At 46.7% G+C, this 25,306-nt stretch overlaps 1 protein-coding gene across 1 annotated transcript in view; it reads right to left on the bottom strand.

The window, feature by feature from the left end:
- Positions 1 to 25,306, bottom strand: part of LARGE1 (LARGE xylosyl- and glucuronyltransferase 1) — a 558,406-nt gene that overhangs the window by 50,445 nt on the left and 482,655 nt on the right. The window contains exon 10 of the mRNA XM_057740821.1: positions 8,858 to 9,013. Within this exon, the coding sequence (XP_057596804.1) occupies positions 8,858 to 9,013 (156 nt within the window). The remainder of the gene's footprint in view (positions 1 to 8,857; positions 9,014 to 25,306) is intronic.

Raw genomic sequence — 25,306 nt, 5'->3', positions numbered from 1 at the left:
GAGCTGTCCTCATATGTACCGTGCAAGGAGCCAGTTAGGGGAGGAAGATTCGGCTGAAGAGAAGTGGGCGGGGGCTGTGACTGACAAAGGCATGGGAGAGTGGAGCACCAGGCAGGTTTGGAGAGGTGATGACCGGAGCCTAGGGGCGTGAAGGAGGGATGGGTACTTGTGACCCAGAAACACCTCGTGAGTATCTGGACCCCGTGACTCCCCCCTTATCCCCTCTTCTGGCCACCCAGGCAAACACTGTGATGCTTAAGGCTCTGGAACTTAACATGCCATGGAGGGTCATTAGAGGCTGGCCTCGGGCAGCCTGTCGTAGGGCTCTGGGTGCCGTCCGCCCTGGGCCCCGCTGCCCACTGTGTGATTAAAGAGCTGGTGACATGCGGCTCGCACGTGAGAGCAATGATGCATTCTGGGGTTTCTCTGGGATACAGCTGTTTCCACAGAGCCATCTGTTCCCTGGCACTGCTGTGCAGAGGGATGCTGTAAAGCATTTGTAGAATCTGTTTATATGTGTCTTATTTTTAACTTCTCATTCAGCCATGGTGATGCAGTTGTCTGTGCTTCTTAGTGAGCTTAGCATTGGGGAACGTGACCCTGCAGGCGGGCCCATCACCCTTGTAGCATGAGGGGGTTGAATTTGGAAGCCCTCAGTTCAGAGGTGAGGCAGGGATCTGAACAGCTGGACGGGAAGGCACCCAGGATGAGCTTTCTAGCCAACACTCCTAAGGAGGCCTCCTGCGACCTGCAGCCTTTTGCACAACCTTAACCCCTTCAACCCTCATACCAGCCTAGGTTGGGTTTGTTTACTGACCATTTTGTAGGTGGGAAAACTGAGACTCAGGGAAGGCAAGAGTTATGCTTGAAGGCATAGATCTGATCTTGGGGGCAGGTTTTCTGATTTTAAGGATAGGGATCTTTCTAGAGCACCACAAATACTTCAAGACAAGGACCTGTAACAGTCTACTGGTTCAACAAAATTTATCGAGCACATAGCAGGCAGTCTTTTATAGGCATAAAGATATACCGATGAATGAAACAGATAAACATCCTGAAGTCCCAGAGCTTACATTCTAGTTGGAGAGACATAACCAACAAAATAAATAAGTCCAGAATATAATATATTGATTGGTGATAAGTGCTAGGGAGAAACATAAAGGCACGAGCTCTGGGAGACAGGAGGTGTTGGGGTTGGGGCAGGTATTACAAGTTTAGATCAGAGAGTGTTCTCAAAAGTTGCAAAAAGACTGCTCAGAAAGATCGACACCAGTTCCAGAGCTGCCACCAACCTGTCCTCTGATTTCAATTCTCCGAGCCTCTGTTTCCTCCTCTAAAAAATAACAATAATCATAACTACCTTACAGGGTTCGTAAAAGAGCAGGAACAGTGATATAAAGTAAAAGCAACTAGGAGAATCGCTCAATGATTGTAGTCCCTCTTGTGTTCATTTTAAACAGGGATCTACATCCACTTGAGAAGCATGGCCTCGGTGGGTCTGTGACTTCAAAGGTAGGGTGACCTGGTTTCCAATCATGGCCCCACCATGTGGGAGTTGCTTGACTCTGAGCACATAACTCATCTCTTCCGAGCTTTGGTTTCTTTAATCTGTGGAATGTGACTTGTAATGCCTCCCTCCCTCGATTGTGGTGAAGATGAAAGTTGCATTTCCCCTTTTCTTTCCCTGCAGGAAATCTCCAACTGTCAAAGTCTAGAAGAAGCAGAGAAAGGTCTTGGAGCAGCACAGAGTGCTGTCCCAATGCAGGAGAAAACAGAGTGATGAAGACCTAGTGCACGGACGCCCGACAGGGCTTCCGCGTCTCCCGTGTCATCGCTTGGAGATCATTACTGGTTCTCTGGAGTGCTGTCTTGGCGAGGATGCCGGGGTTGGGGCTGAGCCCAGATGGATGAGTGGGGTCATCAATGAGTGATGTGGGCTGTGGGCATTGGATAAGGGAACCCCAAGTCTTCAGACACTCTCTATTGACTTACAATTACACATAAATGTGAAAACTCAATGGTGTCCAATCTCTGTTTTTTTTTTTTCCCTTTTTTGGATGTTTGCTATGTTTCATAATTTAACTTCTACACGACAGTGGATAATTCTTCTACCACTGGACCTTCTGACTTCAATACCTTTGGTTTTCCTTTTTTTGGCTGCCAGGGGAAGGATGAACAATGTTGGGGGCGGGATGAGCCCAGAAAGGCTTGTTCTGAAGCTGATGAACTGCAAGTGACAGCTGTCAGAAGGGAATCTGCAGAATAAGCAGCAAACAGTCTGAGGCCATTTCCTGCCAGGATAAACAGCATCTTCCCTCCTCTGGCCAATTCCCACCCCCTCAGCCTACTCACTGCAACCTTAGTTATCAAAAAATTGTAAACTGAGTTTGGTATACTTTGGTTACTAAGGAAGGGCATGTATTTTAGCAAGATTGCCATCCAAATTGGAAAGTATAAAACATCTATAATAACATATTTTAATGGTTTTGCATTTAAAAAGGTGCACTTCCTTTATCTGGAAAATTCCCCGAGGAACAGCAAGGCACTCTTGATAATAAAGCAGCCCTCTACAAATACAGTGCTTGGGGGGAGTTACATGTTTCTGGATAACACACTGTATGGAAGCTACACTATCTGCTCGGCTGTCGGGGACCACAGGGGTGTCCTTATTTTTCACTGCTCCAAAGGACAGGACTCAGATTAATGAATTCTTTCCAGAAGCAGGGATTTCAACTCAACATGAGGGAGAATGGGTTAGCATCTGGAGCTTTCTAGCAGTGCACTAAGCTGTTGGAGGTGGTGAGCTCCCTGTCTTTGGGAAGATTCCAGCAGAAGCCAGATGCAATCCTGTTAGGGACGCTACAGAAGGATTTTTGCATGGATTAGGGGGTAGAGAATCTCCGTGATTACCCAGCTGTGTTCTGTGGAGTCCCAGCATTTCTTGGCTCTACTTGAACAGCTGGGTCGCTGAGGAAAGGGGAGAGAAACGCTAATATACAGAATTGTAGCCTCCATTGTGACTTCAATCAAATTATAGTAACTAATGCCAAGCGAATGCTTATTGCATTACACAGATTAACTTATTGGTTCCAGGGAGAGATGCCCAGACAAACTATGGATAGGAGTGGGCTGTGTCCCATCAGCTACTGTCATTCTACACCACAGCTGGAGCCTGAGCTCTTCCAAACAAAACCAACTTGTTTTGGAGCAGGTATCCCAAACAAAGGCTGGGAAATGAGGTCTGCTCCTTACTGCGGGGTTGGATCCCCTGACTTCTTGAACTTATGCTCCTTCCCTCCCTCTTTTCCTTTTCTCTCTCCTTCTTTCTTTCTGGCACAAACACCAACCAAATGGCCTCTTCCTCCTACCCAGAGTCTCCTAATTGGAGGGGAAACCTACCTGGGATTGTCTGATCCAGAGCAAATGTGGCAGTCCCTCCCCTGCTTTATACACAGATTTCTAAGAGACTCCGTAGGTTTGTCTCTCCACCAGGCTTTCCTAGAAAAAAACCTTAAAAACCCAAAGCCCACATGTGGAACAAGAGATTATGGTCAGACAGGTCGGGCACTGTGGTTTGTGAAAAACCCCCTTCTCAATGAACACTGTGTTCTGAGTGTCCTATTTCTGGTGATTTAACATAAATTATCCGTGAGACATTATGACAAAGGCATCACTGTCCACAGTTATTTATCAGATGGTGAACCTGAGGCTCGGAGCATTCACATGACCTCTCTGAGGTCCTGTGTCCATTAAATGAGCGACCTGAAATGACCAGAGAGCTCACACCCCATCATCATCATCACCTCCTCCGTGAAGACATAATAATAAAAATAATGCAAAATGGCTTATTTAAAAAAAAATGAACTTGTGCAGCCCTGCATGTGCTCATGTTGGCTTCACTGGAAGCTGAGTGTGCTGCTCCTGCTCCCTCCACTCTTCACACCTTCTCACTCCTTTTTCATCCTTTAAATCTCACCTCCTCCAGGAAGTCTTCCCGGATGTACCTTCTCTCCCCTTCTCGAGTGCTCTCAAAGCACCACATGGTCCAGGCACTTATCACACTGGATGACAACCCCCTTCCTGTTTGCCTCCCTCACTAGACAAGCACTGTGAGAGTCAGGCTTCCATCTGCATTGGTCCCCCAGGAGCACCGGCCCTGTGGCTGGTGACTGTTTGAATGACTGTCTGCCGAGTGGATGAGCACGTCTTGAGACTCAGACCCTGCCACCAGAGCCCTTTCCCATCTGGGATCTGCAGTCCAGTGGAGAGGTCCCTGACTCCCTGTCTTTGAGACGACCACTACCTGTGTGCTTCGATAGCAATCATAGCTCCGATGACCTATCACAGCTCCGACGACCTCTTCCCCAAAGCTGGGAGCATTCGGCTTTGGGCCAGATCCAAGGTCTTACCCTTTCTCGCTGGCTGTGTTTGCAGATAACACTCCGGATGCTGCAAAGGACCGGGGTGGAACTCCCTGCAAAGATGCGATTCCAGGCTGCGATGTTACAGACTCTCTCCCTGCTCCAGCCCCTGCCACCGCGGGCCAGCCAACTAGAGCCACCTGACTGAAGCAGGGCACAGGGACCTGCCATCTTGGTTTACAGGTGCCAGCTGCACTTGCTCTCCTGTTCTCAGCGCCCACAAAACAATCCATCTGTTCTCTCCATCCCCACAGCTGCTGCCCTTGGTCAGAGCCCCATCACCATCTTTTGGCCCAGGATGTGGCAATGGCCTCTAAGTGGGCTCCCCGCCTCCAGTCTCGCCCCTTCCGTTCTATTCTCTACACGGAGTGATTTTTCTCAGATGTAAATCTGGCCATGTTTAAAGCCCTTTGGTGACTCCTCACTCCTGGCAGGATTAAGTCTAAACTCCAAAGCAGAGCCCAGGCCCTTTGGTCAACTTCATTCTCTGCCCCTGTCCTGACACACCTCTGCTCCAGTACAGAAACTATCAGCGAGTTCTCACCGAACTCTCTACTTCTTCATCTGCTCTTCCTTTGTGTCTAGTCCTTCATTCTTCTCTCTTATTTGTTCAGTTCATTCCATCGGTATTTATTAAGTGCTTATAATGTGCTTGCTTCTGTTCTAGGGGAGGGCACCCCAGAGATGAACAGTACAGGCAGAGTCTCTAATCTAACAGTCTTAGATTTGGGGAAAAAACTAGGGAAAAAATGACATGAACCAAATAATTGTGGGCAGTAGGTATGTGCTGATGAAAAGAAAATAAGGCACATCACCGAGAGTGAAGTAAAGGGTTACCCGAGGCTGGGGTGGGTTGGGGTGTCCCAGGACTTGGGAACAAGTGCAAAGACCCTAAGGAGGGTAGGTGGGGGGGGGGGGCCTGGGTGTAGAAGGAGCAGAAAGGTGGTGGACGTGGGCGCAGCATCAAGGGGAGTGTTTGGGAAGAGAGCTGGGGTGAGCCTCAGATAAGGCTGCTCTTTCCTTCACGGCCCTCCCTGTACCTGGCAGACTGTCCTCTTGCCACCTCCGACACTGTTACGTGGCAAGTACCACCTGTATGGCCTGGGCCAGCCTCTAATTTCAACCGCAGGGCCCTGCATGGCGCCGGGCAGGGGGCCAGCTCTTACGTGTGTGTACTAAACAAGTAAATGCAGTCACAGATTCCGAGAAGGACCACCGAAGATTCTCCCCTCTGATGACCCATCAGGGGAAGCTGGTGTAGGAAGAGCTCGTGAGTCATTTTTAAAGAGAGTTCCACTTCATCAGGCAGCGAGCAGCGCACCACGGAAACGCACCCATATGGAGATTAACTGATGGAGTCATCCTGCAAGGCTTCTTATTTGAGCTTCTTCCGTGCAGGAAAAAAAAAGGGGGCAGGAGGACAGTTTATATTTAACGTTTGGGGAAAAGTGCCGAATAGGCACTCAAATATTAATGATGACAACAGATACTGATTTGAGTAAAGAGAACGGAAGGAAAACCCAGAAGAAAACATTGTTTGTCGAGACCTCTAAGGGCTTCCCAGAATCTGAGACAGAGGTCAAGTGCTTAATGGTTTTCTCTCCTCTCTTGCCAGTGGTAAAGAAGGGCAGACACTGAGGAAGGTATGGAGAGTGACACGGAGAAGGGCTGGAGCTAGAGGTGACGTCACTGTGACCTGGGGTCCAAGTGGCAGAAAGTAGGGGTGGCCATGTGACCAGTCAGTTTGATACAGGGCCAGGTGGGTGTATGCCTGCAAGAGCGTCCACACATGCCCTCTCCCGCCATTGAAGCCTAAGAGAATTCTCCTGACGTCCAAGATAAGAATACAAACAACAGCAGTAATAAAACAAAATTCTGACTCTCTACCGCTTCCAGCATCCTTCCAGTCTGCCTCCTGCCGACCTGCTGCTCAGCATCTCCTGTCCTCCACTTTCTCCACCAGCGCCTGGGCACACAAGCCATCCTTCCGTTCCTCACATCGAACCTGCCCTGCCTCAGGCCCTTTGAACCAGCGACTTCCTCCACCTGGAAGGTACTTCCTTTGCTGTTTTTTTTTCCTTCCAGCTTTACTGAGGTATAGTTGGTACACACAAAATGACACATAATGAAAACAACCTAGTGAGTCTGGATATATGTATATGCTCATGTTATTATCACCACATTCAAGGTAATAAACATAAACATCACCTCCAAAAGCTTCTTGGTTTTTTCCTTTGGGTGGTAAGAACACTTAACATGAGATCTACACTCTTAAATAAATTTTCAGTGCACAATACCCTGTGGACTATAAGCACTAGGTTGTAGAGGAGATCTCTGGAACTTACTCATCCTGTATAACTGTACCTATTTTTTTACTTTTTATTTTTTATTTTTTGGGGGGTACAACAGGTTCAATCATCTGTTTCCATACACACATCCCCGTACTCCCTCCCTTCCCCGACCCCCCCCCCACCCTCCCCGCCCCAGTCCTCCAAGGCATCTTCCATCCTCGAGCTGGACTCCCTTTGTTATACAACAACTTCCCACTGACTATTTTACAGTTGGTAGTATATATATGTCTGTGCTACTCTCTCATAACTGTACCTTTATAAGCACTGAACACAGCTCCCCATAACCCCCTCTCCCCCTCCCCTGGCAGCCACCATTCTGTTGTCAGCATCTATACATGGGACTACTTTAGATGTTTCATATATGAGGACTCAGGCATATATCTGTCCTTCTGTGACTGACTTATTGCACTTAGCACAATGTCTTTCAGGTCCATCCATGTTGTCAAAAATGGTAAGATTTCCTTCTTTTTTAAGGTGGAATAGTATTCATATATATATATATATATATATATATATATATATATATATATGTACTACATATATTTACTTACTACATTTTCTCTATCCATTCACCTGTCGATGGATACTTAGGTTGTTTCCATAGCTTGGTTATTAAGAATACTGCTGCAGTGAACATGGAAATGCAGATATTGCTTTGGGATCCTGGTTTCAATTCTTTAGGACCCAGAAGAGCCAGAAGTGGAATCACTGGATCACATGACAGTTCTACTGTTACTTTTTGAAGGACCCTCCATACTGTATTCCATAGCAACTACATCATTTTACCTTGTGGTTCCAATTTCTCCATATCCTCACCAACTCTTATTATCTTTTTTCTTTTGATAATAGCCATCCTAACAGGCACAGGGAGATATTTCACTGTGGCTTTGATTTGTATTTCCCCGATCCCTTGCTCTTTCAAGGCTGTCTCTTTCTTGAATTTGGGTCCCAGATGAAATGTCACCTCCTCAGAGAAGTCCTCCCTGACTTCATATGTCACTATGCAGCACCAGTCACTGGCTGATAATTTTTCCTGATAATTCTTCCAGTTATTGTGTCTCCTCCACTAGAATATCAATACCATGAGAGCAGGGACCATTGCCCTTTTTTACTTATGAATCCTCAGTGCTCAGAATAAGAAGGCCTTCAGTAAATACTTGTCGACTGACTGAATGAACCAATTACTTCTGTGTCTAACACTAAAGGTCAAGGAAAGAGCAGGGAGCAAATATTTATCAAGCACCTAACATGTGGCAGATGCTGAGCTAGGTGCATTACACGCAGTTTCTCACTTAGTCTCAGAATAGCACTGTAACAGTTTTTTCTTATTTCTATTAGATGAGGAAACTGAAGCACAGAGAGGAGTTGAGTAACTTGCCTGAGGTCACGCAGGTGGAAATCAGAAGGGATGAAAGCCAAACCAGGTCAGCCTGACTCCACATGCCCTGCCTTTTCCACTACAGTGAGCTGCTCCCCCACATCCTACTCCTCAGAACTTCAAATCAGTCCCAACTTTGCTCCTACATGCTATGTGACCATGAGCAAGCTGCTTAACCTCTCTGTGCCTTAAATGTCTTTAACTCTAATTGGGGAGAAAAGAGGGTTTCTGTGAACATCAAATGAGACATAACATACAAAAATAATTATCAACAGTGAAGAAACAGGATAATACAGATGTCAGCAATGCCTGTGACCATTTATGAAAATCTTTTGTGCTTTCCCAGGCACTGACCCTGAATCCTGGATCTCCCATGTCGGTGCCGTGTCCATAAAGACCTCAGAGCTCCCAGCTGTGGAAAGACCCTCTTTCTGTTGCCTCACTCTGATTCCTCTGCTTGGAAGCTCCCTGCTGACTTCACCGAGTCTGGGCGAGCACACCCCCGCTGCATCCACAGAGATGTGCACAGCCGTGATCTGCTAACGTGCCAGTCCCCCCGGCCACCATCCCCTGCCCTGAGGAGAGGATGGTGCCAGGTTCCTCCTGGGGTTGCCCTGAGCCTGGCACGGGGCCTGCCACCGGAGGTCCTTGGCAGACCAGCAGAGAGGCCACTCCTGCCTGCGCAGCCGAGCCCTGGGGCCACTCACGTTTTCGCTGTTGACGTCAGCTTCACTGGGGCAGCCGAACAGCTCCCGTCGCAGGAGGTTCCCGTCGTACTCCAGGAAGGTCAGGTAGAGGTTGCGGAAAAACTCCACGTGCTTGTTCTTTACCCGCAGCTTCTTGGGGGAGTTCCAGTGAATGACCTGGTAGGCGACAAGCAAGCAGTCAAGCCGGGAGAAGCTGTGCTTGCGGGAAGCATGGCTGGGCACTGGTCTGAGCAGTATCTGGGGGCCTGCCCATTCATTCATTCATTCAACATTTACGGTCCAGGGGTTAAGAGCCAGGGCACTGCGACCAGACTGCCTGGGGTCAAATCCTGGCTCTGCTCTAGGTAGTGATTTAATCTTGGGAAGAGTACTTAATCGCTCTGTGCCTCAGTTTCCTTATCTGTGAAATGGAATAGTAACAGCTCCTGCCAAGGCCAGTCTTTACGCTTTCATCTCTTGGCTCCAAACCTGCTTTCTGATGCTGAGGCCAGGACTCTGCAAACCCTACTTCTGCTTTGTCTGCCTGTTTGGCGCTGCCAACGGGGGCCATGAGAGGGAGACAAAGTCTAGAGGAGGAAAAAGGAAATTGCCCCTTCCCGTAGCTTCCTGTTCTTGCGTTCCTGTCCCTACCTCCTTTCTCCACGCCAGAGGTGGCACTTCTGTCCTTCAGCAGCAGCAGTTTTTCCAAAACTCAGACCCAACATCATGGTCCTTCGTCACCGCCCGGTGCTACAGCCTCTGGGGCTGCCTGCTGACCCCAGCGTGTGGCTTCCAGCCTGGAGCTGTAATAATTCCCACCTCTTCCCTCTGTTCCTTCAGCTCCAGGGGTGGGAACTATTTCTTGCAATTTTCTATTTTTGCTTTTATAGTTACCAAGTGAACACTTTACGTCTAGTTATCGTTTTTAAAGATTAAATTCTCTGTTCAAATAATTGGTACGGTTTTTGCCTCCAGCCAGGACTGACAGATGCACTGTCTCCCAAAGCTGCTGTGAACAATCAACTCATGTACATGTAAAGCACGTAAGTGGCGCCTGGCACAGGATGAGTACTCAATACATGCTGGCGCCAACTATGAAGTGCCTACAGTATACGGAGTTGGGCAATGGCCAGAGGCTGTTGGTAGTGCCTGACCCTGGCCCGCTCACAGTCTGCTGGGGAATCATGTCCCCAGACAGGTAACAGAATGCTTAGAGAAGCATCTCTTGGAAGGAGGTGCCTGTGCTGAGGCTTGAAGGCCCAGCAGGAGCTTCCTGGGGAGAGAAGGCCTGGGTGAGGAGGGAGGGAGGTGTGGCTGCAGAGGTGACAGGGGAGATCCTGGCCCCGTGGGACCATCTTCTGAACTCAGATTGCATCACTGGAGATTTTTAAAGAGAAGGGGAATTACTAACTCTGGGTTTTAGGACGATTACTCTGACTGTAATGGAGGAGATGTGAGTGGTGGGGTGGGAGGGGCCAGGGACACCAATTACGGGTCGGCTGTGAAGCCGGGGGCACGGCTCACTCCCTGGGCTGGGGAGTCACCTCTGCGTGGAACCCTATGCTGTTCCATGTTGTTTCACATCCACTGCCTTCCTTTAATTCTCACAATGACCCTAACAAGGAATGCAAGTTTAAAGATGAAGAAACTGGGGACTTCCCTGGCAGAGCGGTTAAGACTCTGCGCTTCCAATGCAGGGGGTGTGGGTTTGATCCCTGGTCAGGGAACTAAGATCCCACGTGCCACAAGGCACGGCCGAAAAGAAAGAAAGAAATACATAAATAAATTTTAAAAAATCGAAAAGTTAAAAAAAATAAAGATGAAGAAACTATGGAGATATATCTTGCCTGGGGCCACAAAGCTGGTAAATGTTGGAGCTGGGATTCAAGCATAAATCTGAATAAATCTGATTCCAAAGTTCTTTCCTCTACTCTGTGGAGAACAGGAGAAGCCAGGTTCTACAGACTTCCTTCTTCATGCTTTGTCATGTTACAGAAGAGACAACATAGCTCTCCCCTTCCCCCACTGGCCCCCCAGGGCCCTCACTCTCTCCTCCCACGGCTGGAGGGACAGCCTATCTGACCATCGTCAAGGCTGAGCTGGGTAAACACTGCTCTGTAAGACCAAGCCCCTCTCTCACAGCGTGGCGAATAACAGGAAACCCATTTGGTCCAAACCACATCCCAGCTCTCCCCTAACCAGCAAAGAGCAAGAACTGGGGCTGTCAAACCAGCCTAGGTCTGAATCCCAGCCATGCTCTTCACTAGCAGTGTGCGTCCCTGGGCAACGTGTTACATGTCCTGTGGCCTCCGTTTCCTCACGTGCAAGGTGGGGACCAGTAACCCCGACTTCACGAAGTGGTTATAAGAGGATTACACAAATGCCTGGCACAGGGTCTGCACGTCACGGTGGCTCCAGATATGTGGGTTCTCTTCCCCCTCAAAGATGGGGCCACGGGCCTGCATCACAAGGGCTCTGCCCTCCTTCCCCTCCTGCCAGCAGGAGGTCCTCTGCAGCCGTGGGGAGGGAAGCAGACATCTCGCACTCAGGAGAGGGCAGAAAGGGCTGGCAGACCCTGCTCGGAACAAGGCCACTTGGCAGTGTTTGCATTTCAGGGAAGGATGAGTGTACAATGTGCGAGTCTCTTCCTATGCCCTCGGAAGGGTGCGAGAGGCAAGGAGAGGGAAGACTCCCTTGAGAATACAGCCAACCCGGGCAGGAGAAGGCCCCAGGCCAGGCATTAAAATAATTGCATGCGAGCTGGTGACACGCATACCTAGTGGGGATCACGTCTTTGCTGTGAAAGATTCTGGTCCTTGCCAAGTGCTGAGCCAGCAGGAAGGCTGATGCATGTGCATCTGACTCAGGAAACCTGGGCTTCTTCAACAGGGAGAAACTTGAACTAAGGGGAAATCAGGGCTGGCCTATGAGTCCCCGGACAAACAAATTGTAACTTATCATTCATGAATCTGCCAGGCACTTTGGAGACACTGTGTATTTAAATGCTCCAAAGGAGCCCATTTGAGTCCCACTGTCCATTTTACAAAGATGGTACTTCACTTGCTTGTACATCATAGCTGCTAGGTTGTAGAGCTGAGACACACACCCAGCTCTGAACCCAAACCCCCAGGTTTCTGACTGCTATCATGTTCTGTGTCAATGGCTGAGCACTTTACAGGTGTGGAGGGGGAGGCTTGCAGAGGAGAGGGGGCTTGCCCAAGATCCCGTGGTGAGTTTGGACCAGGCCAGGGCTGGGATGAGGATGCAGGTCTCCTGGTGCTCCCCCCCGCCCTCCCCGGCCATTTCTTATTCCATCATGTTTCATCCTGTTCAGCGTCTGCCCAGGGATCCGGGTTTGTGTATCATCTACAGGTAAATTCTGAGGTTATATAAAAAGTGGTAAAGGTTAAAGCAAGGTAGGGGGAGAAGATGGTGGGTCACTGGTAGGCCAAGGGGGTTTTAAAAAACCCTGTGGACCTGGCTGCCCTGTAATAGGTCAGCTCACTCGAAGTCTATTAATGTATATTCAGATTTACCTTTTGAACCGAGGTTTTTAATCACCAGAACATAGAATACTCCATTCCCCTGTGCTAGGCTCCAGAGAAGTAAGTAAAACCTATTGTTTACCTAATACCTATTATATGCTAGATATAGGCCAGGGATGGGGTGTGTATGCATATGTATGTGTGTGTGTGTGTATGTGTGTGTGTGTGTGTTTACATTCAATACTCAAAACAACCTGGTAACGTTGCTTCTATTATCATCCCTATTCTATAGACAATAATCCTGAGGGTCTCTCAGCTAGTAAGTAGCCAATCCTAATACAAAATCAGGCCTGTCTTACTCCCACATCTTTCTGTTTCTACCACATCATTCATTCATTCAACAAATACTAAAGTGAGCGCCGACTCTGTGCCAGGCACTGATGGGGCTGTGATTGCAGAGATGGACACAAAAGATCAGGACTCTCTTTCTGGAACCTACAAATGAGGGGAAGAGGCAGACACTACATAACTGTCCATTATAAATTACAAGTATGACTTGTGCTTTTAAAGAGATGGTAAAGAGAGGTTGTTGGTGATCCTTTCTGGGCTGGGCTACTTCAAGTGAAGAGAAGCCAAGGCCCAGGGGGACAAAGTGACTTGCCCAGAGTCAGAGCAGAGGGCGATGTGGTCCCCAGCTCTGTCTCCCAGGCCACGGCTCCTCCCACTAAAGCACGCGCCTGCCTCTGACACTCTGACTCAGGATGAGTATCGCTGATGATTCTGATCAGCACATGTCTGACTACTGAGAAATGTCATTTCCTGGTCCCTTGGGGGACGGAATCACCCATCATCGCTGGCTTGGGGGCAGCAAGCTAGTGGTGTAGATGACATACACTGACAAGCTTTCACACACGAGACAGAGCAACACTGGGAACGTGCCCAAAATACATTTTTGCAAGAAGCTGGTAAGTACATGTGAGTCTGTGAGGCTTGTGAAAACCGATCATAACTTATTCCACTTGCTGGGACACATTAGCATAGTAATAATTATTATTATTATTAGCCGCTAACATATTGGATGTTCGCTATGCGCCAAGCACTGCTCTGGACATTTCATTGGTCATAGCTCATTCATCCTTTACTTCATACTACAAGTGATATTCTCTTTATTCCATTTTACAGGTAAGGACATTTCAGCCAATTGCCCCACATTACAAAGCTAGAAAGTGGGAGATTCAGGATTCGACCTCAAAGAAGCAGAGACATTAGGAATCTCTCTTTCTCCCATGTCTATAATCATCAAATGACTGTTTACAGCAATGAACATGAGATTTTCAGAAGATGACAGGATCGGAAATGAAACCTACTCTCCCCTCCCAAACAAAGCAACTGCACCCATCCCTGGGATACAAAGGCTGCAGGGTGATTTAGGATATCACAGAACCTCCAGCTTGGGAGGAAGAAGAGAGGCAGGCATCCAGGTTGCATGGCAGGTGGGCCGCAGACGCTGCCAGGCATCAGGGGCCCCAGGGGTGTGATCTGATTGGGTCTGAAATGTCTGTAAAGGCTGAGTATACATGCAGACTTGGAGTCTGCCTGAAATGAGCCTGAGAAATTGATTACTGTCCAGCAAACCTAAACATCATCTGGGAAGAAAGGAGAAACTCTATCACCCATCAAGGGCGCAGGAAAAAGCATTTCAAAGACAGAAACAAGGCAACACAAGGACAAGGCTATGGGAAGAGTTCAGCCAATACTTTGGCTTCTGAAGCGTTCGGAACCCACAGGCCCATAAAAATAATTCATGGTGCAAAAGTGCTAAGAAATCAGATGCCAGGTGAGTAAGAACACGGGGCTTATGTGTTCCTCGTTACTGAGATAAGGGGTATTTGGCAAATGGGTCTCTGCCTCAAGACCTCCACTGACTTTCTTGGCTCACAGAATAACAGCTATCATCCTTAGACTGGCAGTGAGGCCTGTTGCAAACTGGCTCCCACTTACAATCCCAACTCTATTTCCAGGCGAAAAGAACTTGCTGGTATTTCTTGAACCTGTCTTCCACGACTCAGTGCCTTTACATATGCCGTTCCCCCCCTCCGCCTAGAATATCCTTATTTCTTCTCTACCATATGCACGCCTACTTGTCCTTCATAGATGAGCTCAGATGCACTTCTTCTGTAACTCTTTTCCCGACCACTCATGCCAGAAGGTGGCCTCCTAGTAGTCTTCCTCTCCACCCTAGTCTTCATTCCTAACAGAACATTCATTTTGTTTGTAGTTGCAATGTCCCTAGCCCATGTGAGTGCCTCATGATCTATTTAAGATCCAAGCAATCATGATGATTCTACTCTCTGATTTCTCAGACTCCTTTGCAGCTAGGGGTGGCCATGTGGCCCAGGATTGCTCAAAAAGACATATGACGAAGTCTATATTTGATTTCTTAATCATAAGGTTCAGATAAGGTGCTATCTTCCTCCCATCCCACTCACCTTTCTATTGTGAACAGAGATGTGAGGACCGGCACCATGACAGCCATCCTGTGACGGTGAGGTCAACACACTGCTGATCTACAAACCAATTCTACAGCTGTTTACTCCAGAACTCTTAGGCAAGACATTCAAACACTCTATTTTATTTCAAGCCACTACAAATTGGGTTTTCCAATTCTCACAGTAAGCATTCCTAACATACCACCCGCGGTAGTTGCTGGGTCCTTCCTCAGTGCTCCACAGGCTCTTGTACTTAACTCTGAGAACTTGTTGCATGCTCTTGTAATTATTTATTTACATTCCTGCACCTGGCAGCACTGGAATATGAATTTCTGGGCCGGCAGGGACCATGACTTATTATTCTTCCTGAATGCCATACTGCTTGGCGGGTAGTTAGTATTCAATAGCTGACTTTTGGTTCAAGAATGGAAATCATGATGATGACATTCTCAATAATCCTCACATTCTGTCTGTCTACAGCGAATCAGTTATAAAAGCCCTATTCATGTGGGCTTTAGGATGGAGAAACATATTCCCCTTTTCTTCGTTTAAGGGCCAAACAGCTTGTCATTTTCTCTTGAAGGAGTTTAAGCTCCCCCTGTTCGTCCCTTGTCTGGTATTTCAAGGAGGACAACAGTCTCACAAGTCTCTCTCCTTGTCCTCTTCAGGATTATGATGCATGCTAGAAGAGGATGAGCACACGCACCTGCATCCCAGCCCCAGATCCAGCTCTTATCCGCTAGATGGCCGGCACATAGTTGTCTAATAACACAGAGGCAGCCCCTCATCTACAAAAGAGACATAATAGCAACTGCCTTGCAGTTTGTGGTCAAGACCAGGAGTGATGGACTGATAAGCAGGAAGGCATTTCACACATGCGCATTAAATTACAAAAGAAATCTGGTTTTAGACTTCATGAGACATCCACCGTATCAGCTAGGAAGGCTGGGTGGAGACAGGAAAGGAAAGAGGAAAGAAACAAGATTTTAAAGGAGGAATGGCAGGTTGAGGCAGCCTGGGGCAGACGGGTGGGATGGGTACAGACAACACAGCCCAGAGGAGATGCCACGCCAGGGGCAGGCTCATCCTGGCTGGACCTCAAGGAGTCAGGGCTGGTCAGGAAGGTAAACACTAGGTGGGCAGAGACTGGAGAGTGCTAGCAGGCAGGGGGCGAGGCGAATGTCACCCTTGCTTTGCCCAACTCTGTCACCCAAACAACTTCATGTATCTGAACCTCTAGTTTCCAATCTGTTAAAAGGAACTAATAATAATACCTCTTCAGAGGATCAGTGAGACGAGATATAAAGGTGTCCGCCACGGAGCCCGGAGCAGACGGGCGCTCAGCATGTGTGAGTCTTGGGAATATACGTTGTCCGTTCGCATGGGATCTTCTCTACAGTGAGGCTGTCCCTTAGTCTGTATTTAAAACCTGGACTCCTTGAATGAAAGACCTGTGTCTGTCCAACGCTGCCTGCAGTGACAGGTTTGGTCAATGTGGCTGACTGCCGTGGAATCCACTCTGGTTTTTTTCTTCCCCCATCAACTGCTAAAGACTCTATTCCACCTCTCTCCCTTCTCCTTTCCCATTCCTGACAATTACAAGGTAGCAGCTATGAAATAAAAACAGTGTCCTTGATACTGAAGACTTCAAGCCACAGATGCTCTGTGACTCTTTGCCTCCTTTCACAAAGGTGCCTGTTGTTCCCTGTTTTTTTACAAGTCCCAGGGGAAAAGAAAATTCTTCCCAGACAAAAATGCATCATCACCCAGGAAAGGGGAAGAAAACAGACCAAACTCAGTGATGATTTAGTTCCCTCACCTGGAAAATGTAGACACTTAGGCCAGTGCATGCATCCGAGGCCCTGTCCTATAGCCTATCATTTCTTGTTCTGTCATCTGTAACATTTCTTATTTTCCCCTGCCTGAGGTGCTGCAGGTTGAGAAGAGGCCAAAAAAAAAAAAGTGAGAACAGGAAAATGGTTATCTTTGATAATACTCAGGGCTGGGCGGGTCATGAATCCAAGAAGATCCAGCTAGAAGACTGGAGAAGATTCTTTAACGTTTGTCATGTTCGATGTTTTTGGTTCCCTTTTGCTATAAAATGGGGGTAGCAATCAATGTGAACTGGATTCTGCCTGTCTGAAGAACGCCGATGGGCCTGTGAGAGCAGGAAGTGGGAAAGCTATGCATGCAGTACAAGCATCCTCCACAACGTTGCCTAACGCGGCTTCTCTGCAGTCAGGTGACCCGTGGAGGGTAACCAGCCCTGTGTGCTTCCTCTCTACGGAATTAATTACTAAGACTCTACTCACTTTCACAGAGTCCCCATAGGGTCCTCATGGGTGTGTCTCTGCTGATCTGAGGACAAGGAGGGCAGAGGGAAGTGGGTTCCACCTCTAGAGACAAGCACGGACTCTGCAGCTGAGGGATGCTACCAAGGTTGGTTGAGGAGCCAACGGGCGGAATGTCAGTAACTCCCCTAGGGGTGGGCACCCAGTGATTCAGTACTTGGAAACTCCAAGAAGGCAAAGCTGGCTTCCAGGATCCCAGCAGACACCTCGTGCAGTGGCCCGCTGTTGCTTTTCTGTGTGCCTTGCACCCTTCCTTCACAGGACCAGACCCTGCCTTCTTCTGATGATTCAAATAGGGCTACTGGTCACGCCTGACCTGCCAGAGCAAGGGCATGTGACTCAGGCTGACCAATGAGACATCCCTGACCATTCATGGGCGTGAGTCCCATGAAGGGTCAACAGAGTTGCTTTCCAGTCATGGGGGGAAAGAGGGTCTGTCTTCAATATGAGATCGTGTATGCTGGTCACTTGTACATTCCCTTGCTTGGATTTCTTCACAGCATGTTACCCTGCCTGAAATGACCAAGTTGATCATTTGTTTTCTTGTTTGATATCTGCATTCTGCACTAGAATGTAAGCTCCAGAGAGCAGGGCCTGCACTGTCTGTTTCTCATGTACTACCAGTGCTTGGAACAGTGCCTGGCCCACAGCAAGCGTGCAACATGTATTTGCTGAATGATGAAGCTCTACCCATTGGCTGGGGAGGCTGCCAGAAGTCATCCTGCCACAATAGAGAAAGCAGAGGTGGAGAGCAAGCGAGATAGAGGGACAGAGAGACAAAGAGAGGGAGTGAGGTCTTATGTCACTCGAGCTCCCATACTTAACTTGTCAATGCAGAGGGCAGGATACCGAGCCCTCACATATTGATAGGAAATAAACCTGGCTAAGTGTTCTACTAATCATACTAGTATCTATTTTAGTGCATTTACTAATGTTATTTAATAATAACACTAATATTTAACTAAAATAAAACTGTCACAAAATGAACAAAGGACTTAAAAAGAGTTCTGCATTATAACCCAAAGTACAAAATAAATATATGTGAGTCCATTTCGACTTATGACCACATGATTTAAGAAATAAATATAAATAGGGGGAAAGAGACAAATCTCCTTAGAGAAGAACCTCAATGCTATACAAAGACTTCACCCTCTCCCCAGGAAGTAAAGTCTAATCTCACTTCCAGTGACTCACTTCCAAAAAAGGAAGAAGGAAAGGGAAACACAGTAACTCTACAGTGGAGAAGCCCAGCAAAGACCACCTTAGCGAAAGAAAGTAAGGCTCCTGGTGACTCAAGGAATTCAGCCCATTCCAGCGGAGAGTGGCCCAGGTCCCTACAGGTCCTTGGGAGAGTCAATGAGGGTCTTCTACACCTCTAGGGTAGGCTAGGGCCCGCGGCCCCTGTCCAGCAGGAAGAAGTTTCAGAAGAAGAGACCTTCGGCCCCTTGAGAGTAAGGGTGGAGAGTCTCTCAGGTGGGGAATTAGACCGTCCGGGGACCTGGGACCCTTTGCTGCAGTGCTCAATGCTTGCACCTGACACACCTCTCCCTGAGCAACAAAATACAAAGAAACTATATGGGTCTAAAAATAACTGTGTGCCTGGCAGCTGGGGCAAATTCTGGAGGCAAAGATACAAAGAGACCAAAAAACCCGACTGCCACTTTTGAAGAGCCTGGAGCAAAAACTGGGTACTGAGCAAGCCCCACCCCTCCACACACAACACCACCAGAGGGGTGGGCAAAACATCTAAGCCACCCCTCCCGCCTGACCCCTGGACACACCCCTACCCTCACCCCATACAAGGAATGAGCTTGCCCGCCCTCAGCAAGGGAGCCAGCAAGGGAACCTGTTGCTTGTTCTCCCTCTCCCTGCTGCAGCAGGGGCCCCAGTAAAGCCTTGCCTGAAAAAAAAAAAAAAAAAAAAAGGTTGTTAATTAGCATCCTTAATGGTGCGGTGTGAGGTACGGTACATGCCTCAGAAGTATCAAGCTCAGTCAAAAAAAAAACAAAGAAAAACTGAGAAACTGTCAGAGACTAGAGGAGACCAAGGAAGCAGGACATGATGGAAAAACGGGTGAAATGCAGATAAAACCTGACATTTAGTAACAGCAATACACCAATGTTGGTGTGCCACTTGTGACAAGGTGGCCATTGTTACGTGAGACGTCAACATTAGGGGAAACTGGATGAGAGGCACACGGGACTCTACGTACTACTTTTGCAAGTTTTCTGCAAGTCTAAAATTTTTCCAAATAAATGTGTGTATTAAAAACAAAAACCAGCTCTACAAGGAAACGAGAGATTGAGAATATTAGCAACACAAGCTTATGGGACCAGCAAGAAAACAGCTGAGCTGACACTTCTGCTCCAAATATGAGCTCTTCCTTAGCTACATCCCCAAGTAGAGAAATGTCTGTCTAATTAGATCTGACAAGAAGTTGGTTAAAAGAAAAATTAAATCCTCCAGACTATTTCAAAAACCATTTGCAACCACGATCGTTAAGGAAGAACTTCACCCCAAGTGTGTATTATGCCTTAAGATATTACTTAATGTGAGTACGAAGATGCATGATTAGCAAGACATTTAAAAACAAAGCATCCAGAATATGAAGATGAGCCTCCATAAATTTTTGATGATGTTTAAGGTCTCGTGATAGCCAGTCTCGAACTTTACAACGTTTCACTAAAGCCCATGAAAAGAGTTTTGCAGTCTCTTTGGAGATTTCATACATCAAAATGAAAGATAATAAAATCCAATAAGGAAAACACTTGTTTTTCCTGCCTTGGCAAAAATGGTTGGAAAAACACACAGAAGATAATGTGGTAACAAACGAAGTAAATTCCTTGGTCAGCAAATACGGTAGGACGAGTCCTAGAAAACAAATGATGAAAGCCTAGAGAAACTAGGATTAGAACAAATTACATGAGAGATTTGCTATACAGTTAAATCAAAGTACAGAGGATTCTGATGTGCATCATCCTATGCTACCTGCAAGATTCTGTTTCGAAAATGAAATACACAAAGAACAACTTTTCAGGGAGCACTAAAGGAAAGATGTCCTGGGGAAGTTCTGAGCAGTGAATTCCCACTTTAATGACAGTAATGTTTTATGGAGAGTGCATATGTGGAATCACTGAACGTACAGTTGCTTCAATTGGAATAACAAAAGGATTCCAAGAAAACTTACGGAGGGAGCACCCCATGCTGAATTCCTTTACTGCATCACTGATAGGCAAGTTTGCAACAAAATACTGGAAGCCAGTGTGTGTTACTACTATTAGATATCGTTGATTTGGTTAACTTTATAAAGACAAGACTGAAGACATCATAGAATTTTTACAATACTTTCTAAAGACATGAGGAATGACAACGAAAATCTTCTGTCCAACATAAGAGCTTCGCTGGTTAACTCCTGGCCAAGGACTTATAATAGATGGCATATGTAAAGATGATTTATGCATTTCTGTTTTTATGAAAAAATGGTTGTTGGTGGTATGCTATTGTTGCAGGGAAGAGCTAAATCCGACTCCACGGTGGATCTGTTCCTTTGACTTTAACCTTTGCTTTTTGCTGCTTTTGTTATTATTATCATACATGATGGCCTGCCTCCGGGACCACTGCCCCTCTGCCTGAATGTTAAACGAAAGGGCCTCTGTTCAGCTCACAGGCAGGCAATCTGCCACGCCCACCTGTGTGAATGGCTGCAGAAAAGAAGAAATTAACATATCCCCTCACCAAGGCTGGTCATTCCTGGAGATGTTTTGCAAGACTGATGGCCCTTTCACTTTACTTCCTCACAGCCCCTCCCTCTGATTCTATAAAACAAACTGGCATCCAGACCCTGATAAGATGGTTTTTTGGAGACACTAGTCTGCTGGCTTTCCAAATAAAGTCATATTCCTTGCCTCAATACCTCGTCTCTGGTTCACTGGCCTGTCGTGTGGCGAGCAGAGCGAGCTTGGACTTGGTAACACTATCTTATGCTTTAGGAGAAAAAAAAATACACACCTGAATCCAACCCTTCAAGGTAAAGGTGATGAATGGAAAAGTGACTAGTTTTATAAAGAACCTGTAATATAGACGGAGCTTTTAGAAATAGATATTTGAAACTGTTTTCCTCATTATAGGGACTTTTAGGTAAAAATGTTGTTCCCTATCAAAACCCTCATTTCCATATTCTTACAAACTTTAGTGGTTCGATGTCCATAGTTAACAAGCACTTAGCTCCCCTCTCTCAAAATCCCTTTCTTCTTAATAGTGCCTGGATTATCTAGGGAAATGTTTCTTATGGTGGGCTTCTAAGTAAACTGTCCCACAAGGCATTCCACGGTCATGGTTCTGTGTGTTGACACACAATACATGGGAAATGCTGGGGAATGAATAAAATCGGTCAGATCTCCTTGCTGCAGGATTTCATAATATGGTGTCTGGAACAGCATATAGTATATACGACTCCTCTCTCCCCAGCTCTCTTCTGTTTTAAACAAATCACAGTTAACAGTTCTTAGAACTGTTTGGATACATGCTCCACAAAGTGCTATTATTGCAGGGCAAATTTTCCAGACCATCACCTTGCTTCTAGGGATCTTGTTGATATTTCCAGGAATAAATGCATCTGAACTTCATCAGCTATGTGTACCAAGCCAGTGATGGATAACTTAAATCAATAACAACCAAAGGAGTTAAGTTCTAAAAAAATTACCACATGAGCCAAGAACGGGTGAGTGTGGAGGCAAGACAAAAGACTAAAGCTTAAAGCACCCAAAGTCGCCTCCACGGAGCAAGCCATTCTCCGGCACAATAATAGGGCACGAGATGATGCACCACACACCAGTGCTTAACCATGGGTGAGCCGCTTCCCCTGTGCGGGTCCCTGCTTCCGGTCTGTGAGATGTGAGCATTGAAACCGATGAGGAAGATGATCCCTTGTTTACAGGTTTTGCCCACCAGCTGACTGAAAATTACCCCAAGAGAGAGTAGAAACAATACCGATAGATTATTAATAATAAGAATACTAAGTGTAACAGATACATACGACTATGTATAAAACAGATAAATTACAAGGACCTACTGTATAGCACAGGGACCTATTTATATTCAGTATCTTGTAATAACCAATAATGGAAAAGAATCTGAAAAAGAATATATATATGTGAGTATGTTTTATATACATATATATATATATATGTGAATCACTTTGCTGTATACCTGAAACTAACACAGCATTGTAAATCAGCAATACTTCAATTTGAAAAAAATACAAAAAAACAAAAGAGAATGCTAGGCTTACTACCTGTTTCATAGCCCCATACTAATGTATCACCTCTTTTAATCTTTACATCTTCTTTATAGAGTGATTACTTCCCTGCTTTCTCAGATGAGAACAAAGTGAAGAGAGGTTAAGTAACTCAATGACGGTCCGGCAGGCTGGCCCACAGTGGGGTGCTCTGCAGTTGGCTGGGTGAATGGGCGATTCCCAGGCGTGAGCCACAGAGCGACGGTGCCAAAAGACAGGGTACTCGGACAGGGGCCAGCTGCCTCATATTGAATCCCAGAAGGCCTTGGGTTCACCAGCCGCAGTGGTGCAGAGAGACAGGAAAACACTCAGAGCCCTCGGACTTGGGTCATGCAATGAAACGAAGCAGGCACTGGCCTGGAATAAAGAGAGGTCTGGTCGGAAGGTGGTAATTCTAGATTTTAGATCTTCTCCCCCAAAGCAACTGTTGTTTTTTCTTCCTCGATCCATCCTAATCCTCCAAAATCAACCTTACCATTCATCATTCTTATTACCCTCTCTCTGGCTTCCCCTGCCTCATTTTTCACTGCAGCCTGCTTCGCGATGGCAGGCTCAAGACGCTAATACACGGCGGCCCCTCATCTTCCTCAAAAGATGTGAAATCTGACACCTCTCTAAGTATTATCAAATGTTTTAAAACTTGAGTTATGTGCTACTCCTCTTATGCAAATGCAACAGATTGCCTCTAGGAACATACATCATTTCCCCATATGGATGGCATGTTTTCTCTTGGTTTCTCTCCTCTCCTTTAGGGTTTTTCTTTTAAGTGCATGCAGTTCCCAATTCAAAAATTCAGCCTCTGCACCTGCTGCTTCAAATGCAAATATTCTTTCAAGGAGAGAATGTTATATTAAGGGTCTCTGTTCTGGAGTTAGCCCCCCAAAACCCACTGAATTTAAAGAGGGCTTATTACATAGAAAAATCCTATAAAATCGTTATTGCATGTATTATAAAATGTTTTCCTTGGTACATACATTCAGGTGGGAACTCAGCCCCAAGTCAGGAGAAAGAACTCTGGACTGAGAGTAAGGCAGACACAACTTCGAATCTCAGCTCTGTCATATTCAGCTGTGTGATTCGGGGCAAATAACTAATCTGTATGATTCTTAATTTTCTGATTTATAAAACAGACTGAATAATATTCACCCCGTAAGACTTTTGTCAAGACTAAGGGATGCTATGTTTGGAACACCATTCCTACCCAACTGACCTAGAATACTCCATTTCATCCTTTGAGGTCCTGGTCACAGCCGGCTTCCTCTGAGATGTGTTTCCTGTCAATCCTAGAAAGGGAGCAATGCATTCTAGACAGGTGTTTCTGTAGCAATGGTGTGGTCCCTGTTGCTGGCCTACTCAGCATCTGGTTTACTCTTTCTAACTTGCATGTGAGTTTCCACTCCCAGTTCTCCAGGGCCCTGAGTAGAGGAAGAACAAGGGAACGACTGGGGAGAGGGCCAGCCTGGGTGTTTGGGGGCTGAGGAGTGATGTGAGGGCAGAGGACGAGGAAGCTGCAGAGTCTGGATATCAAGATTCAGCTCAGACCTCCTAGAGAGATCCCTCCAAGATACAGGCTGCATCACGTTCCCTACTAGACAGGGCTCCTCCTCCTGCTTTCAGCCCCCTTTACTTCCCTGCTTCACAGCACCGAGCAGGCTGCACTGGGATTTTCTGTTTCCTTACTGGTTAATTCTAAATAGTCTGTGACCTTCCCCAGGGCAAGAACCATGGCTTACTCAGCCCAGGGCTCCAGTAACTCTTACAGACCTGAGGACTGGAGCACTTCCTGGCCACCACCCACTCTTTCTGACCAGGGTTTCCTTCTCTAATAAACAGTCTACTGAAGACTCAAGGACTAGGCAGTTTCCTGGAATCTCCTCCAATCTCCCACCTCTAAGCCAGCACACAGCTCCTTTGCTGGTCTCCTGAGTCTGCACTCCTGGTGAAGGAATAAAAAGCTGCTCCTTTGGGTCCTTCTCTTTTAATTTAAGACTCAGCCAGGGAAGGCTGAGTCATCAAGCTTTAGGATTGAAGAGATAAAAATGAAGGTCTTTGAAACACAAAAGACTGAGGTAAAGTCAAGTGCATTTCTATGGAGTACTCAAGGGGCCTGGCTGAGAATGGGGCCAAGAATAATAGCGTCCATTTTATTGAGGATTTTGTAACTGAGCCTGAGAGGTTAAGTGATTTACTCAAGTCCTTCAGCTGGTAAGAGGCAGAACTGTCATTAGAATTTACAGGATTGCCTGGCTCCAAAAGCCTAGATACATCTTCTGCCTCCTCAATGAAACCATTCCTCCCCTTAGACGTTCTCTTAACCAACCTATACTTAGCACAAAGTTGTCAGCTGAGACCCAGGGCAGGCTAGATGCCCAAAGCTGGTAAGCTCCTCTCTAGCAGGAAGTGGGAGCCTGTATGCGCCTACACCTGAGCTCCACACTAGCAGAAGAGAGCTGTGTTTGTTACCAAATGTATTTTTATGCCACTTCTACTTCAAATGTAATTGGAAAGGCAATTAAACATTCTTTGAATTAGGTGAGAGTTGCTATTTCCATGAAAGGCAAGCTAAACATTCTGGAACAACTTGATAAAAAGAAGTTCCTAAAAAAAAAAAAAAATTGCCTGTCGGATTAGGCACAGGTGAGATGACTACAAAAGCGTGGGGGAAACGCAAAAATCTAGGACTGTCCTTCACTTGCTTTGTGAGAGCCCTTAAGTTCTTGCTCGACTTGAAAGGACCCCGAGAACCAGGATGCAGAAGGAGAGTCACTTAAGTGATGGTACAGCACGATCAGCCACAAAAAGACCCAGCCCTGGATTTGTCTAAAAGGACTGTCAAGGTTAACACAGTT

The sequence above is a fragment of the Hippopotamus amphibius genome, chromosome 7, assembly GCF_030028045.1.
Source record: "Hippopotamus amphibius kiboko isolate mHipAmp2 chromosome 7, mHipAmp2.hap2, whole genome shotgun sequence".
Classification (NCBI taxonomy): domain Eukaryota; kingdom Metazoa; phylum Chordata; class Mammalia; order Artiodactyla; family Hippopotamidae; genus Hippopotamus; species Hippopotamus amphibius.
The sequence above is the reverse complement of the archived record's forward strand: the minus strand, read 5'-3'. Positions and strand labels throughout refer to the sequence as shown.